Genomic DNA, 13,758 nt, shown 5'->3' on the forward strand with positions numbered 1-13,758 from the left:
CCCGAGAAAGCAAGCTCCACGGAAGCTAACCTCTGCCTGAAGACAAGGAGTGCAGTTCTAGAACAATGAGATGGATATCAAGAGCTCACAGCAGGTCAAGAGACAGCAGTATCCTGAGCAGAGAGGTCCAGCAGCGCTTTGGGCAAACGGCATCAGAGAGAAAGAAAACCCATCACCTGACTGGATGGACATGTGTTTCCAGCAAGCTACAACTTCACTGTGTGACATTTGCCACTTTTGGAGTGAAATGCCAAGATGAGACAGTGGAAAACACAGGCCAAAGCTGAAGAGAACTGACTGCCATTGGACTGCAGAGTGGGAGAGGAGAACAGAGTGGAAGAAGCAGGTGAGTGTACAGAGGAATGCTGTTGTTTAGTGTGGGAAATCAAAATTTGGGTTAGCAAACCTGTGAAAAAGGAAAATAACTGCTTTAAGTGGGAACATTTGAGGAGTCTGAAGCACTACAAAATGAAAAAGGTACACAAAAAAAACACAAATGGAAAATGTATTAATCCTACTAACCCTACATACACATACAATGAAACTCATGAAGACCAGACAGCATCTTAAGCATGTGATTCTGTTTGTCATCTTATCCAAGTCACTTAGATGAGAAGTGATACATAGACTAGTGGACTAATATTATGGGAGGACAGATGATTGCATCAAAGCTGGGGGAAAACAGAATGCTGATGAGGGGTCTTGAAAGAGTGAGCTGGGCGAGCTAATAGGTTGTTGAGTTTCTGAGGTGTGTGAAGAAGTTTTAACATGGCACACATCTGATTACATGAGAAGAAACTTATTATGTGAAAAGACATCAGGGTTATGTTGTATGTTGTGTGTCGCAAGGTGTGTGGCTGATGGATGAATGCTTGAGATTAATCTGGCCGATGATTTGTCTTTTGTTACAAATTTGAACCTGACAATTAGGTTTGGTATGATTTACCCTCCTGGGACGAAGAGCATATGTCATGACTTAACAAGGCTTTTCTTTTCTTTTCTCCTTTTTATTTTGTTACAACTTGCCTAATAAATCTGCACTCCCTGTATGTGCTGCGGCACAGTGGTTGGAAACACTGATTTAGAGTTCAAGGAGATGTTAGTGACATCAGAGCCGTACGTATTAGCAGGTACACGTCCCTCACTCGTCCTCAAAAGCAGATGCAACAGATGTTCCTGCCTTGGTTTGAAGACACCTGCATGCATACTTAGAAAATCCATCTGTACATGTCAGTAAGTGTCTCACATCATCGTTACTAATGTGTCTGTCATCACTATAACTGCATGTGTACAATGTGGAAATTGATGTTATGTAACGATGATACAAAAACAATATCAGAACATAATTTGATTCAGCAAATCCTATTTATTAACAACTATTAGTATGAATAAAACATTCTGTCATCTTTTAATAGCAAAACACATTAAAGCAGACGTGTGTCCAAACCTCCTCCACTAACACATCCGTTTCTATGGTGCTGTCATCAGCTCGAGGCACAGCGGCACCCTTACTAACTCCATCAGGCACATTTAAGTCACTACAATCTTTTCATAATCCCCCATCATTCAAGAGTCAGGTATCTCTGAAGATTTCCAGAGTACTTTTTCACACACATCCAAGTCATGTAGTTGCAGTACCTCGACCGCAGCATTGTCCAACTCATTCTGAGTCGCTTGTCTGATGGATCCTGTGTTCTGCTGTTTTAACCAGTCCAGCTGGTGCTGGAGGACCGAACACTGGTGATGGACTGCACTGTGCTGAGACAGATTTTGTGTTATAGGCTTCATGTTATGGACGCACAGTGTGAGCACTCAGGTCGCATCAGAGCATCGGGCCGTATAGTGTGAGACCTGCATCGTGACCTACCAACTTCTAACCCCTGTGATTCAGTCATACAGAGTCAAACATGCTGAATATGAAGAGTAGTATCATTTAAACTCACATGATTATCAGCCATAAGAACACATTCAGATTTATATTGATGTAAGGTATATAAATGTAAGTACAGTTTGAATCAGTGCAATATTATTGTAAAGTGTAGAAGTAAATTTAAATCTACTTTGATATACAAAGAGGTGTTTACAAAGGTTATAAAACTAGTTATGTATTTGGTGGTTACGTGTTTTGATATTTACATGTTTACATGTTTGAATGTTTAGACATGCATGTTCAAACCAGTAATAAGTATGTGTTATATCTACCTGGTTGTTTTCCCTGTTTTGATCTGAGTATAAGATTTCCTGGCTTCTGAGAGGCCAGTGAAGTACTCATGAGGGCGGCACACAGGAAGTGTGGGTTATTGTTGCAGTGTGCTAAAAAGTAAAGAGGCTGCTAAAAAGTTATCCGTCTCCGTCTTGCTGTACCTAATTATTCAGAGAGATTCCCAACCATCTAGTGAACCCTCACGTTACATTATTTTCACACATCAATGGACCACTGAACTTCTCAGCTTCTAAAATGTAAAGCCTCGTTTAGAAACTACACAAGTACATATAATGGTCAGGGCTCAACATGAACCTGTCTTCTCTATTTGACTTTAATCAACTCTGCAGTGGCTCCAAGTCCAAGCCAAAGTCCAGCATAGAGCGGCTGAGTGAATGTGGTCTGGACTCTGTGGAGGAGAGTCATGGTTTCAGAGACGCTGTAGAAAGACAGAATACCTGCTCTGTGATCCAGGTACACTCCTACTCTGGAGGACCGAGGACCTGAGAGGTGAGTTTGGACATTGTTGTGCAGAAATATATAACTGTTTGTGTCACAATCTAATGCCCAAGATTTGTTATTGAATCCAAATCCACATTCATAGCCCCTCCCCGCTCTGCTGATATTCTTGTATGCGACTGCTACACGAACTCCTCCCCCTCTCCACTCCACCTCCCAGTAACAACGTCCAGTCAGACTCTCTCTACTCAGGACCTGATAACATTCAGTGAATCTGTCTGGATGATCAGAATAAGACTGTTGTTGCTTCATAAATGTTACTTTTCTGTTCCCCTCAGATAATACCAGATGCATATTTGCTGTGTTTGGATCCAGTGTGATTTCACGTGAATATTTTAAGAATCCAGCTCTGGTCTTTGGCTCTGCTGGTGACAGTAAAACATCCACTTCAGTGACTGTCAGTGAGATGTTTGTCCATTCCTCTCTCAGGATGTCCTGTAGTTTATCTCTGGTCTCTGACACAGCTGCTGTCACATCCTCAAAGTAGCTCAGAGGACGAATATTGATGCTGGATGAGTGTGTAGACTCACTGAGTGCTGACAGTGAGGGGTAGTTGTGTAGAAACTGGTTGTGATCCTCTGTGTGTGAGAGCTGCTCCAGCTCGCCGTCTTTCCTCTTCAGCTCAGCGATCTCCTGCTCCAGCTTCTCCTGAAGCTCTTTGACTCGACTCACTTCAGTTTCCTGCTGGGATCTGACCTGCTGCTTCACATCAGAGCTTCTTTTCTGGAGGAGACGGATCAGCTCAGTGAACATCTTCTCACTGTCCTCCACTGCTTTATCAGCAGAGCCATTGATGGCCTCCACCTCCTGTTGAAGCAGCTTCACATCTTTCTCTCGCTCCTGGATTCTCTGCTGGATGTTTAGTCGTCTCACCTCGAGCTCCTTCTGCTTCTCAGTCCTTTCTGCTGCAGCTGGGACTGTTTCATGGCCTTTATGTTCATCCATCGTGCAGAGATAACAGATACTCTGCTGATCAGTACGACAGAAAATCTTCATCACCTCATCATGATGAGAGCAGATGTTCTCCTGGAGCTTCTTGGAGGGGGCCACCAGCTTGTGTTTCTTTAATGGAGCTGCATCATAGTGAGGTTGGAGGTGTTTCTCACAGTAAGAGGCTGGACAAGATAAACAGGACTTGATGGCTTTCAGCTTCCTCCCAGTGCAGACATCACAGGCCACATCTTCAGGTCCAGCATAGCAGTGATCAGCTGGAGCAGCTTGGAGTCCAGTCTTCTTCAGCTGCTCCACTAAAGCTGCTAATATGGTGTTTTTCTCCAGGACAGGCCTCGGTGTGAACGTCTTCCTGCACTGAGGGCAGCTGTGGATTCCCTTCCTGTCCTCTTCATCCCAGAAACTTTTAATACAGTTCCTGCAGTAGCTGTGTCCACAGGTTGTAGTCACCGGATCCTTCAGTAGATCCAAACAGATGGAACAAGAGAAGGTTTCTCGGTCCAGCTGAACTCCTTTCTGCGCCATTTCTCCTCTCAGTGTCAGTGACTGTGTGAGTTTCACTTCCTTATAACTGAAACCAGTCTGAGCTCTGATCTCAACAACATGTTTCTGCAGTGAATGGAGCCTGTCAGCTCTTACACGTCACCACATGTTGGTTACACCCATCTTCAAAGTGCAGATCTGAGGGGGAGGGAACGAGGAAACACGTGGACAGAGAGGAGGTGCTGTGTTTAAGAGCAGGAAGAAGAGGGAGGGTTATCAGGCTGTGCTTCACTCCAGGAAGAGGAGCAGTTAGAGAGTGAAACTGTGTGTTTAACCCTTTTTATTTACTGCTTCTTCTATATAAATAATTTTTAAAAATCCAGCTTTAATGAACACTGGACAGAAATGTCTCAGGTAACAATAACCGTCAGAACAGCAGAGGCTGCTGACCTAATCAAAGCATATGTGGAGAGCAGGGTTAGGTTAGCAAACATATGCTGGTTGCTTTTATTTATTTATTTATTGCTTTTATAGGCAGTAATCAATGTTGCTGTAACAGGATGAGAACTAGATAAATGCCACTGCATTGCTTTGAACAGTCAGCAGAGTCTGCACATATAATTACAGATATTCCTGCAAAAAGTTAATTACTCAAAAGAATCTTGCATTTTAGTTTTGCATTTATAACAGCTGCTGCAACAGAAATAACCATGTTCTTTACATTAAAATAGCAACAAACCTTTCTGGAACAACTTTCAAGGTTCATGGCGAAGACAAAGATCTAATGACATGAAGACTCCAGTGAAACTTAAAGTATTAGGAACCAGTTTTAATGCGTGACCAACACATTTCCCCCTGTGGCCTTCACCAGGGTCATTGCTAAATACCCTTGTGATTGTGAAAAGACTACTGGTCAAGTCAAAAAGGAGTGTATGGTAAAATGACCAATGACCATGTGACAAGATCAAGCAAGCATTTTTCTGATGTGTTCACCGCTCAATGGTTTGTTGTCATATTGAACAAAATATTAGGTTCTCTTTGTATATTACACTCAGGCATCAGGAAAGAGTGGTAACTAGTTCATAGTTTTTAGCTAATGACATGTCAATCACAAGACATTGCTCAGAAAACGTGCAGATTCTCAGCTAGATCCACCTTCCACTCTTTACTTACAGTTTCACAACAGCAAACAAACACACAAATAAGTTGAAGTAATTGTTTCCTGTATGACTTCACTGGTCTCGCATCAGTAAGGACTTTTGCTCCTTGTTGCTTGAGTTCATTGAGGTGGTGAGCATACATTTATCCCCAGACATGTCCATGTACACAAACATTAAACAACTTCTTTCTGACTTGTTTCACACTTTTGCACCACTTCAGAGGAATCCCCTTAACCTCAAATCACTGTTTTCTTAAGGTATGACTTACCTTCACAGCTGTGTGGATTACGCATCATGTCACAGAAGGTCCACAAGCATAGATGCACGTGTGTGTTCATGTCTGTAAGCTATTATTGTTTCATCTCACTGAAAGCACAAATGCCATCCTCTCTCTCTCTATTTTTATATGAGGATGGGGTGGACAAAATAACAGGAACACCTCACAACAGTGATGGCGCTGAGTTGCAAAGCTGCCTGAGCTGCATTAGAGACTGCGCTGGTGTTATTCACCTATAACGTGCTACAGTTCGTGCTTCCCTGTGTGTGTCGCTTACAAGAAGGTCAACAAACACACCGCAGTGCTGCAGGCAGAACATACATAATCAATCAGCCCTCAGTGCAAGCTACAAACATAAAATATGGGACACACACACACACACACACACACACACACACACACACACACACACACACACACACACACACACAGTCATGTTTTCATATCCTTCCCTAGATGCTTATCCTAACACTAACCCAGTGCTTCCCAAAAACGGTGCCGTGGCACACAGGTGTGCCGTAGAAGATTATCTGGTTCCACCTGATTAGTACTCCAAGTGACCGCAGTGAGTAACAGGCAGAACAATTACATTCTCTTCCACTAGAGGGCGGTACAACCACCTGTTCTAATTAAGTTGGTTGTCAAACAGAAGAAGATATTACATAATAGTCATGCTGTCAGAACACAGCACATAATAGCAATAGATAAATATTTGAAGAGAAAAAGCAGTCAGTCTGGGTCCTGGAGAAAATTCCAGCCCACATGAAGGCCGTCATGAGTGATGGTCAGAAGAAAGCAAAAAGGTATACTGGGGACAAACTGAGCCTATTTTACTAAGATAAATGATCAAAATGCTTTTTGAGACATTTTTGTTTGGTGGTGCGCTGTTTGATTTTTCTAATGTGAAATATGTGCCGTGGCTCCAAAAGGTTGGGAAACACTGGTCTAACCTATTTTCTGTGCCCATAAGGGCTGTTGGTCCCCACAAGTATGGTAAACTTCCAATTCTTGGTCCCCACACAGGTATGTAAACATGGTACACACACACAAACTTTTTCCTAGGGGTACATGTGTGTGCATTTAGCCGTATTACTATTTTAGTGGGGACGTTTCTATGTCGTCACCCTTTGGGGACAGAAAAACAGGCCCCTGTAATATAAATCATTAAATCATAGGATGGAGTCTGAGTTTAACTCTGTCTTTTAGTAGATCTCCAACTTTAATTTGTCATGTAAATATCACAGAATTCAGTCTTAAGGAGATTAATTAGTTACTTTAATTATCTGGATACAAATTATAGCACTATGTTGGGCTGGTGTTTTGACTCCAGAGTGGATAAGCAGAAGATGGATAGATGACTTCTTCAGTCTCAGCTGAAGCCTCCACGGCTTTTCATTTGCTTTCTTTTATTTACCTTTTCCTTACTTTGCATCCTATTCTGTTTTATAACCTCTTTGTCCTTATTTACTTTATTTTTCTTCTTTCCTCTTTTGTTTCTTTTTATCCTTCACATTAATGTACTTTTGTTTCTTCATCTTATTCCACTTTCCTTTGTCTTCGGTGTTTCCATCATTCCTGCTTCCACCTTCATTTACTTAGCTTGTCTTCATGTGTTTTTCTCTTTGCTTTATTTCCTTCCTCACTTGTCCTTCCCTATATTTCATTTGTTTCTCCTCTTTGAATTGTTTTTCTTTCCTTCATCTTTCTTTTGTATCCTAATCAATGTTTTCATTCCTTCCATTTCTGCCTCTTCTGTTTCCTCTTCCCCTCTGCCACTTTCTTCCCTTCATTTCCTTCGTCTTTTCTTCTTTCCCATCTTTGGTCTTTCTGGTTCATTTTTTTCACTCTTCAGCTGGTTTTGCTCTCTTTGTTTGGGATTTTGCAGTCGTCTGCCTGTTGTTGTGTCGGCTGGCGGTACGTTATCAGGCTACTACAAACACACATCAAACTCTACACACACTTTCACGCTGCACCTTTCATTTCCAGCAGGTTGTAAAAATAGAAAGCCCATAAAATCTGACTCTTTCATGTCGGAGCATTAGGCAGGAAGAAAACCATCCACATGTGCAGAGCACTGATGAGCAGCAGCACGGACCTGCTGCACAGCTTAGATTTAATTCATTATTTTATCAATGAAGCTCAGAGAAAAGGAAAAAAACACCTACATGCTTCAGTTTTCCTCGTACGGGGTGTTGCAGCCAGTTCTGGTTGCATAATATTATCTGCTCTCCTACAAACTCCCACATACTGAAGCAGAAAGCTCGGTGCGAGGCTCAGACAGGAGATGTGTGGGAAGACAGAGATTCAAAGTCAGAGTTCGTCTCATCCTGGTTGAGAATAAATAAGCTTCCTTTAAACGGATTCTGAGTGTAGTAGAGTCTACTCCAAGACGCTGCTAAAATAAACTCGACTCATTAAAGTCTGGGTTTCCGCTGCTTTAATGAAGCGCAGTTTCTACATTCCTCCACGGAGATCAGATTCAGTCTCGTACCAGTGAAGTTGGTCCGAAAAACCTCAAGCTGACGTTAGAGCTCGCTACATTACCAAGTTCAACGTGGCTTTACGTTCACTTCCATCTGTCAGTCTCTTCTCCTTCCTTTCTCATATTTTTCCTTTTACTCTCTTCTTTCATCTTTTCCTTCCTTTCTTCCTCCTCTCCCATCTTTTCCCTTCCTACCTTCCTCCATCCCTCCTCCCCCATCTTTTCCTTCCTCCTTTCCTTCTCTCCCTCCTCTCCTTGTCCCCCTTCTAGCCTGTTTCTTTTCCTCTTGTTGAATATGAGCGTTTGCAGTAAACAAACATTAAAATGACCAAGGAAGGAAGGAAGAGAACGATGTGTGCTTGTCAGCATTCAGCTCACCTGTAAATTTCAAGTGACGACTTCATTGAGGTCGTATGAGCCATTCTTTTACTTTGGTAAACCAGAGTTTACCTCAAAGCAGCTCTGTGTACACGGCATTTGGCCGTCTTTGTGAGGACATTCATCAACATCAGTGGGTTTCCCCGTGTATTTAGGAAGTACTACTAAGTGCTTAACTAAAACTCTGACCACAGCCTCATTTAAAGTGGTTTTTGTTTTTGTTTTGTTTTTAATTATTTGGTTTCAGTGGCAGACACCTTCAGCTCACTCATGTTTGGACATTTGGTGCTCTCCTCTTTATGATCAGCTGCAGGTGAAACGTTTAGAGGACATCTGTAAATTGCAGACACATAACCTGCAGTGTTAATACAACACAGGTGTGCATCAAGAGTGAAATCCAACTACCATAAAACTGAGTTACAAATTCTTCTGGGTCACTTTGGTTTGAGTTTTTCATAATAAAAGTCAGAGGAGCTGTAAGAAAAGCAGCAGAAAACTCCCATCACATTTCAAAAGCAATGTTTAAAACACAAAAGACAAGCAGTCAGCACTTTATAAAACTCATCTTTATTGATTCAGAGTCATCCCTCCATCCTCGACAATATTTTCTCTGCTGTGTTCTTATAAAAAGCTGAATATGTACATCCTCTTGTATTTACATTATTTTACATGATTACATCGTCAGAGAGCCTCACACCTGCAAAAAGGTCAACTCTCCTGCCTGAAACGTATCACCTGTTGTCAGGGGAAATGAACAATAGAGCAACTTGCTCGTGGGTTGTTGCCTGGCAACAGCAGCTTATCGGATTAATATCGGTAAAGAGGAATTGTTTTTAATTATTTATCTTATTTTTCTAAATATTTCACAAGCTTAGAAAAACATGCGGAGTGACCCCATGTGCTGCGGCAGTGGGTTGGGAAAAACACAAATTAAAAAAGTAATGGAACATATAATGTAGTGCAATGCAAGTTTCTAATGTGAAGTCGTGACGAAAGTACAAACTAATAACAATAAAGTCGATGCACGTCAAAGAGTTTTTGTGCACTTTACATAAACACACAGTCTGAGGAAAGTTTAACAACAAAAACTGTAGCTAACACTAGGCTGCTAAACATCTCCTCATCAATCAGCTTAGTCCTGCACAAGAAGGTGAGAGGGAAAAATGATACAAAATACAGGGTGGAAAAATGTCCTAAAAAATATACACAAACCACTGATCAGACTTAATGCTGATTATCTGATAAATCATAGAAAGACATCAAAAGGTGGCTGGAAAACATAATGTGGAGAGCAGACTCAGAGCATAAATGTGGCTCTTTAAAACCTGCTTTGTTCTCTAATGAGAAACAAAACAGGTTTTATTTTATGTCTGTAATATGACTTAAAGTAAAAGCACATAATTACTTAGGTATAAAAATATTTTATCCATGGAGGCAGAAAATGTTCACCGAGGTCATGTGAAGTGTTCAAGGGTCGTTTTCACTTTTCTCTTCTTTATTTTAAAAACTGTGTTAATGCTAATGTTAGCAGCTATGTGTAAAGGCAGGAGAGGCCCCAGTCATTCAGGTCTTAGAGAGTGGTGTGCGATTCCGTGGCAACTACTGGTCGCTATGGAAAAATGTGTATTCCCAGACTCGTTGGAGAGTAGTTTCTAGCAACTGCCTGTAGTTTGCAAGGAAGGCGTCGCCTTGTCTGCAAACATCACCAACTATGCAGCTGTTAAACTGAGAAGCACAACACAAACTGGAAACAGAGATAGTTCACCTTCGAAATAAAAGTTGAACCTTTTGAAATGTACGTAGTAAGAAGCAAATTTTCTGTTTTGTGTTGGGGAGCAGTTGGCTAGTGTTTGCAGACAAGTTGGCAACTTCCAAGCGAACTACGGGTGACCACAACAATTTGCTAGCAACACAGTCACAAGGTGGTGCAGCTCAGCCTTCGTGATCAATTTCACAACAGGTAAGTGGTTCATAACCTCTGCACAGCTGAATGAATGACAGGTGTGCAGAAGGAAGAAAAATGATACATATAATAAAATACTACCTAGCAGCAGTCAGCAATCACTTAGCAACCAGTCAGGGGAATATGCAATTTCCCCTAGCAACCAGAGGTTTCCATAGTATCAACAACTGCTCTCTAAGCCTGCGTGACCGAAGCCTAAGCTTTTAAAACATTCAAGACTCTCTCATTAATACTGAGCAGAAAAAAGGCCTCTCTCACACACAGAATGAGTTTAACAGCAACAATAACTCCGTACTTACAAAAGCTCGTGTGTGCAGCCCCCACCCCCTCCAGCCCTGACGGCGAGTAAATAACCACAACCCTGAAACTGAAGGCGCTAAATGGAAGTCAGCCACCTTTTGAACTGTTAACTCCTGTGCTTTCCCCACTTTAATACTTCAGTGTCTCAACAGAAACAGGCTAATGCCAGAGCTGAGCAGCAGCCGGTGCCACCCCTTTGAAAATGTTTAGGTTTTTGGCAGAAAGTTGTTGCACTACAAGTAAAACTGCGGCATAAATCATTTGGACATGTGCGTCTGCGAGTGATTTAGCGTGCAGTAAACCAGAGTAATCGCCTTTCTCTCTTTAAAAATAATGTTTCTGTAAAGCTTGACAAAGTTTCCAGTGTTACAACCATTGCAGATGTGAGGCTCTGCCTGTGGCCAACATGTTTCGAGGGTTTAGTCTTCCCTCTTTTTAATGATGGGAAAAGAAGCTTTAATTCCCGAATTTCACCGTTTCCAACGAATCCCAAGCACCAAGCATGTAACTCTGCCGCAGGATCAAAACACGCTGTTTAGAGGCAACAGAGATGAAGAATTTGGCTCAGCTGCTGAGAATAAATGTGAAACAATGTGATGGTTTAAAAAAAAAATACTGACTAAATGTGAGGTTTGGTTTATATGCTGTGACATCACTCATCGCCGTTGCCTCTAAAAGTTGCCCGTGTCTCTCCAGCTGCCAAGATTTGGTACATTTGCATTGGTTTAACAGCATCTTTGACCTCCCAACAGAAACAGACACGCCAACAGAAACAGACACTTTCTCTACACCTTTAACACAAATGTGAGTATTCAAACAGAGATGCCTCGGGTGGTGTATGTCTGTGTGTGTCTGTGTGTGTACACAAATAGCTTCCCAGCGACACACCCCGACTGACACGACTGCTCCGCCTGTGTTTAGTCCGTTTAGCCACTCTGAGCTTCTCACTGTCCTATTAGGTCATGCTGGCCTACATATTAAAATCTTATTCAGGTCAAATCTGAAGCTGAGTGCAGCTCGCACGCAGGAGCGTCCCATTATTTCATGATAATGTCTTTTACTGACGATTCTCAAGGTCACCTTGATTAAACACTTGATAGCTTCAAATTTAAACCCAAACATATTTGAGCTCTGATTCTTTGAAATTAGAGCTTGAAATGTGGTAAACATGTGTTTGACTTCCAGACAATTAAGCCCACAGACTGACGGTTTCCTCTCGTCGCACCCCGATGTTCACATTTCCAGGCTGAAGTGAAATTTGTCCATGAACTCGAGCACCTGTTGTGGACTCGAAAGTCCTTCTAGAAGCAAGTCTAGCAACTCAGCAGCCATTCTGGATCAAATCCAGGGAGTTACTCATTCCTCTGTATGAAAACATGTGAATGAGCGCCCGCTTGCTAACTTGATCTACAGGTAACTCACTTCCTCCTGATGACAGCCTCCTACACAAATACCTGCCCAGGACAAAAGATTCACTCATTCATCTTTCGCTCAACCAGCCACACCTGCATCTACCTGCAGCTCTTCCATGTGCTTTGCTCACCGGTCTGAAGGCGTTCGCAGGAGCGTTTCACTCTTTAGTCTGAACTGGTTTCACATGTTTATGTCAGACACAAAAGCACTCCACATCACTCTCCTCACATCCTGTAGAGCAGGGATGTCACATTATAGTGTTTCTGTTAGTTTTTAACAGATTAAAGATAAACATCGCCTTCCTGTATTCCCCTGATGGAGGTGCAGACACCACGTTGGCTCCTGAAGCAAAACCCTTCATTTCTCGTCCCAGTTCAATTATCGGTCCAAATCATACCACTCTGACTCCAAAGAAGGAAACATTGAGATCTGATAATGGTGTGCAACAGCATTATCAGATCTCAATAATAATGCTGCCCATAATGATGGGCAGACACCACCCTCACTGATGCACATCCAGTCATTTTGTTGTTTAAGGGGGATTGAAACAGTTTCAGGTCAGACAAGAGCTTCACAGGTTACTTCTAGCAGACGTGTTTCAGGGTATGAAGATATAAATCCTTGTTCTTGCTCGATGAACTTGGGCTCATGGATTATGCAATATTTAGATCATCTTTACAGAAGATTTCATGGCAGTTTCTTAATCTTAATTTTGTTAAAGTCTATATGGTTTGTTTATTTTTAGGTTGGTGCTAAATCATTTATCTGATAGGCTTTATTGTGAAGTACTACAAAATAAAAGTCATATTTGTACCGAATTTGACTTGCAAAAATAAAAGTCACTGAAGAGGATGTTTTACTGTCACCACCAGAGCCAAAGACCAGAGCTGGATTCTTAAAATATTCAAGTGAAATCACACTGGATCCAAACACAGCAAACACACATCTGTTATTATCTGAGGGGAACAGAAAAGCTATGTATACCAAAGAAGAACAATCCTATTCTGATCATCCAGACAGATTTACTGGATGGCTTCAGATCCTGAGTAAAGAGAGTCTGACTAGACGTTATTACTGGGAGGTGGAGTGGAGAGGAAAAGGAGTTGAAGTAGCAGTCACATACAAGAATATCCGAAGAGTAGGAAAATCAGACGTGTTTTTTTGGATTCAATCAAAAATCGTGGTCACTGAAGTGTTATATCAACAAATATGAATTTTGGCACAACAAAATCCAAACTGTCCTCTCAGGCCCTCGGTCCTCCAGAGTAGGAGTGTACCTGGATCACAGAGCAGGTATTCTGTCTTTCTACAGCGTCTCTGAAACCATGACTCTCCTCCACAGAGTCCAGACCACATTCACTCAGCCGCTCTATGCTGGACTTGATTTTTTGGATCATGAAGATACTGCAGAGTTCATTACACTGAAATAGACAGAAGCCACTGATGGACAATTGGTTAAAATGTGTGTTTTATTTTCCACTTTTTTTTGTCTACATCATTGTTGAGATGGGAGTTGCTGAGAGCTCACAGTTGTGCTGTTTTTACTTTGCACGGAGATCACCTGTCAGTCACACTGAATAGATGTTCCTTTGACCTTTTGTTATCCGTTTTCTATATTTTCCTAACATT

The 13,758-nt window shown here is 41.8% G+C and overlaps 1 protein-coding gene across 1 annotated transcript; it reads right to left on the reverse strand.

The window, feature by feature from the left end:
* Window positions 1-1,322: 1,322 nt before the first annotated feature.
* Window positions 1,323-4,249, reverse strand: LOC309699522 (tripartite motif-containing protein 16-like). The gene has a single exon (XM_082522589.1). It carries the CDS (start codon window positions 4,196-4,198, stop codon window positions 2,528-2,530), a length of 1,671 nt encoding a protein of 556 aa, XP_082378715.1. The 5' UTR covers window positions 4,199-4,249; the 3' UTR covers window positions 1,323-2,527.
* Between the last annotated feature and the right edge of the window lie 9,509 nt (window positions 4,250-13,758).

The sequence above is a fragment of the Aulonocara stuartgranti genome (genome assembly GCF_965226115.1).
Source record: "Aulonocara stuartgranti genome assembly, chromosome: 3".
NCBI lineage: Eukaryota > Metazoa > Chordata > Actinopteri > Cichliformes > Cichlidae > Aulonocara > Aulonocara stuartgranti.

Bases quoted from the DNA above. Each gene is read 5' to 3' on its own strand.
- LOC309699522 (XM_082522589.1), bottom strand. From the start codon at position 4,198: ATGGCGCAGAAAGGAGTTCAGCTGGACCGAGAAACCTTCTCTTGTTCC.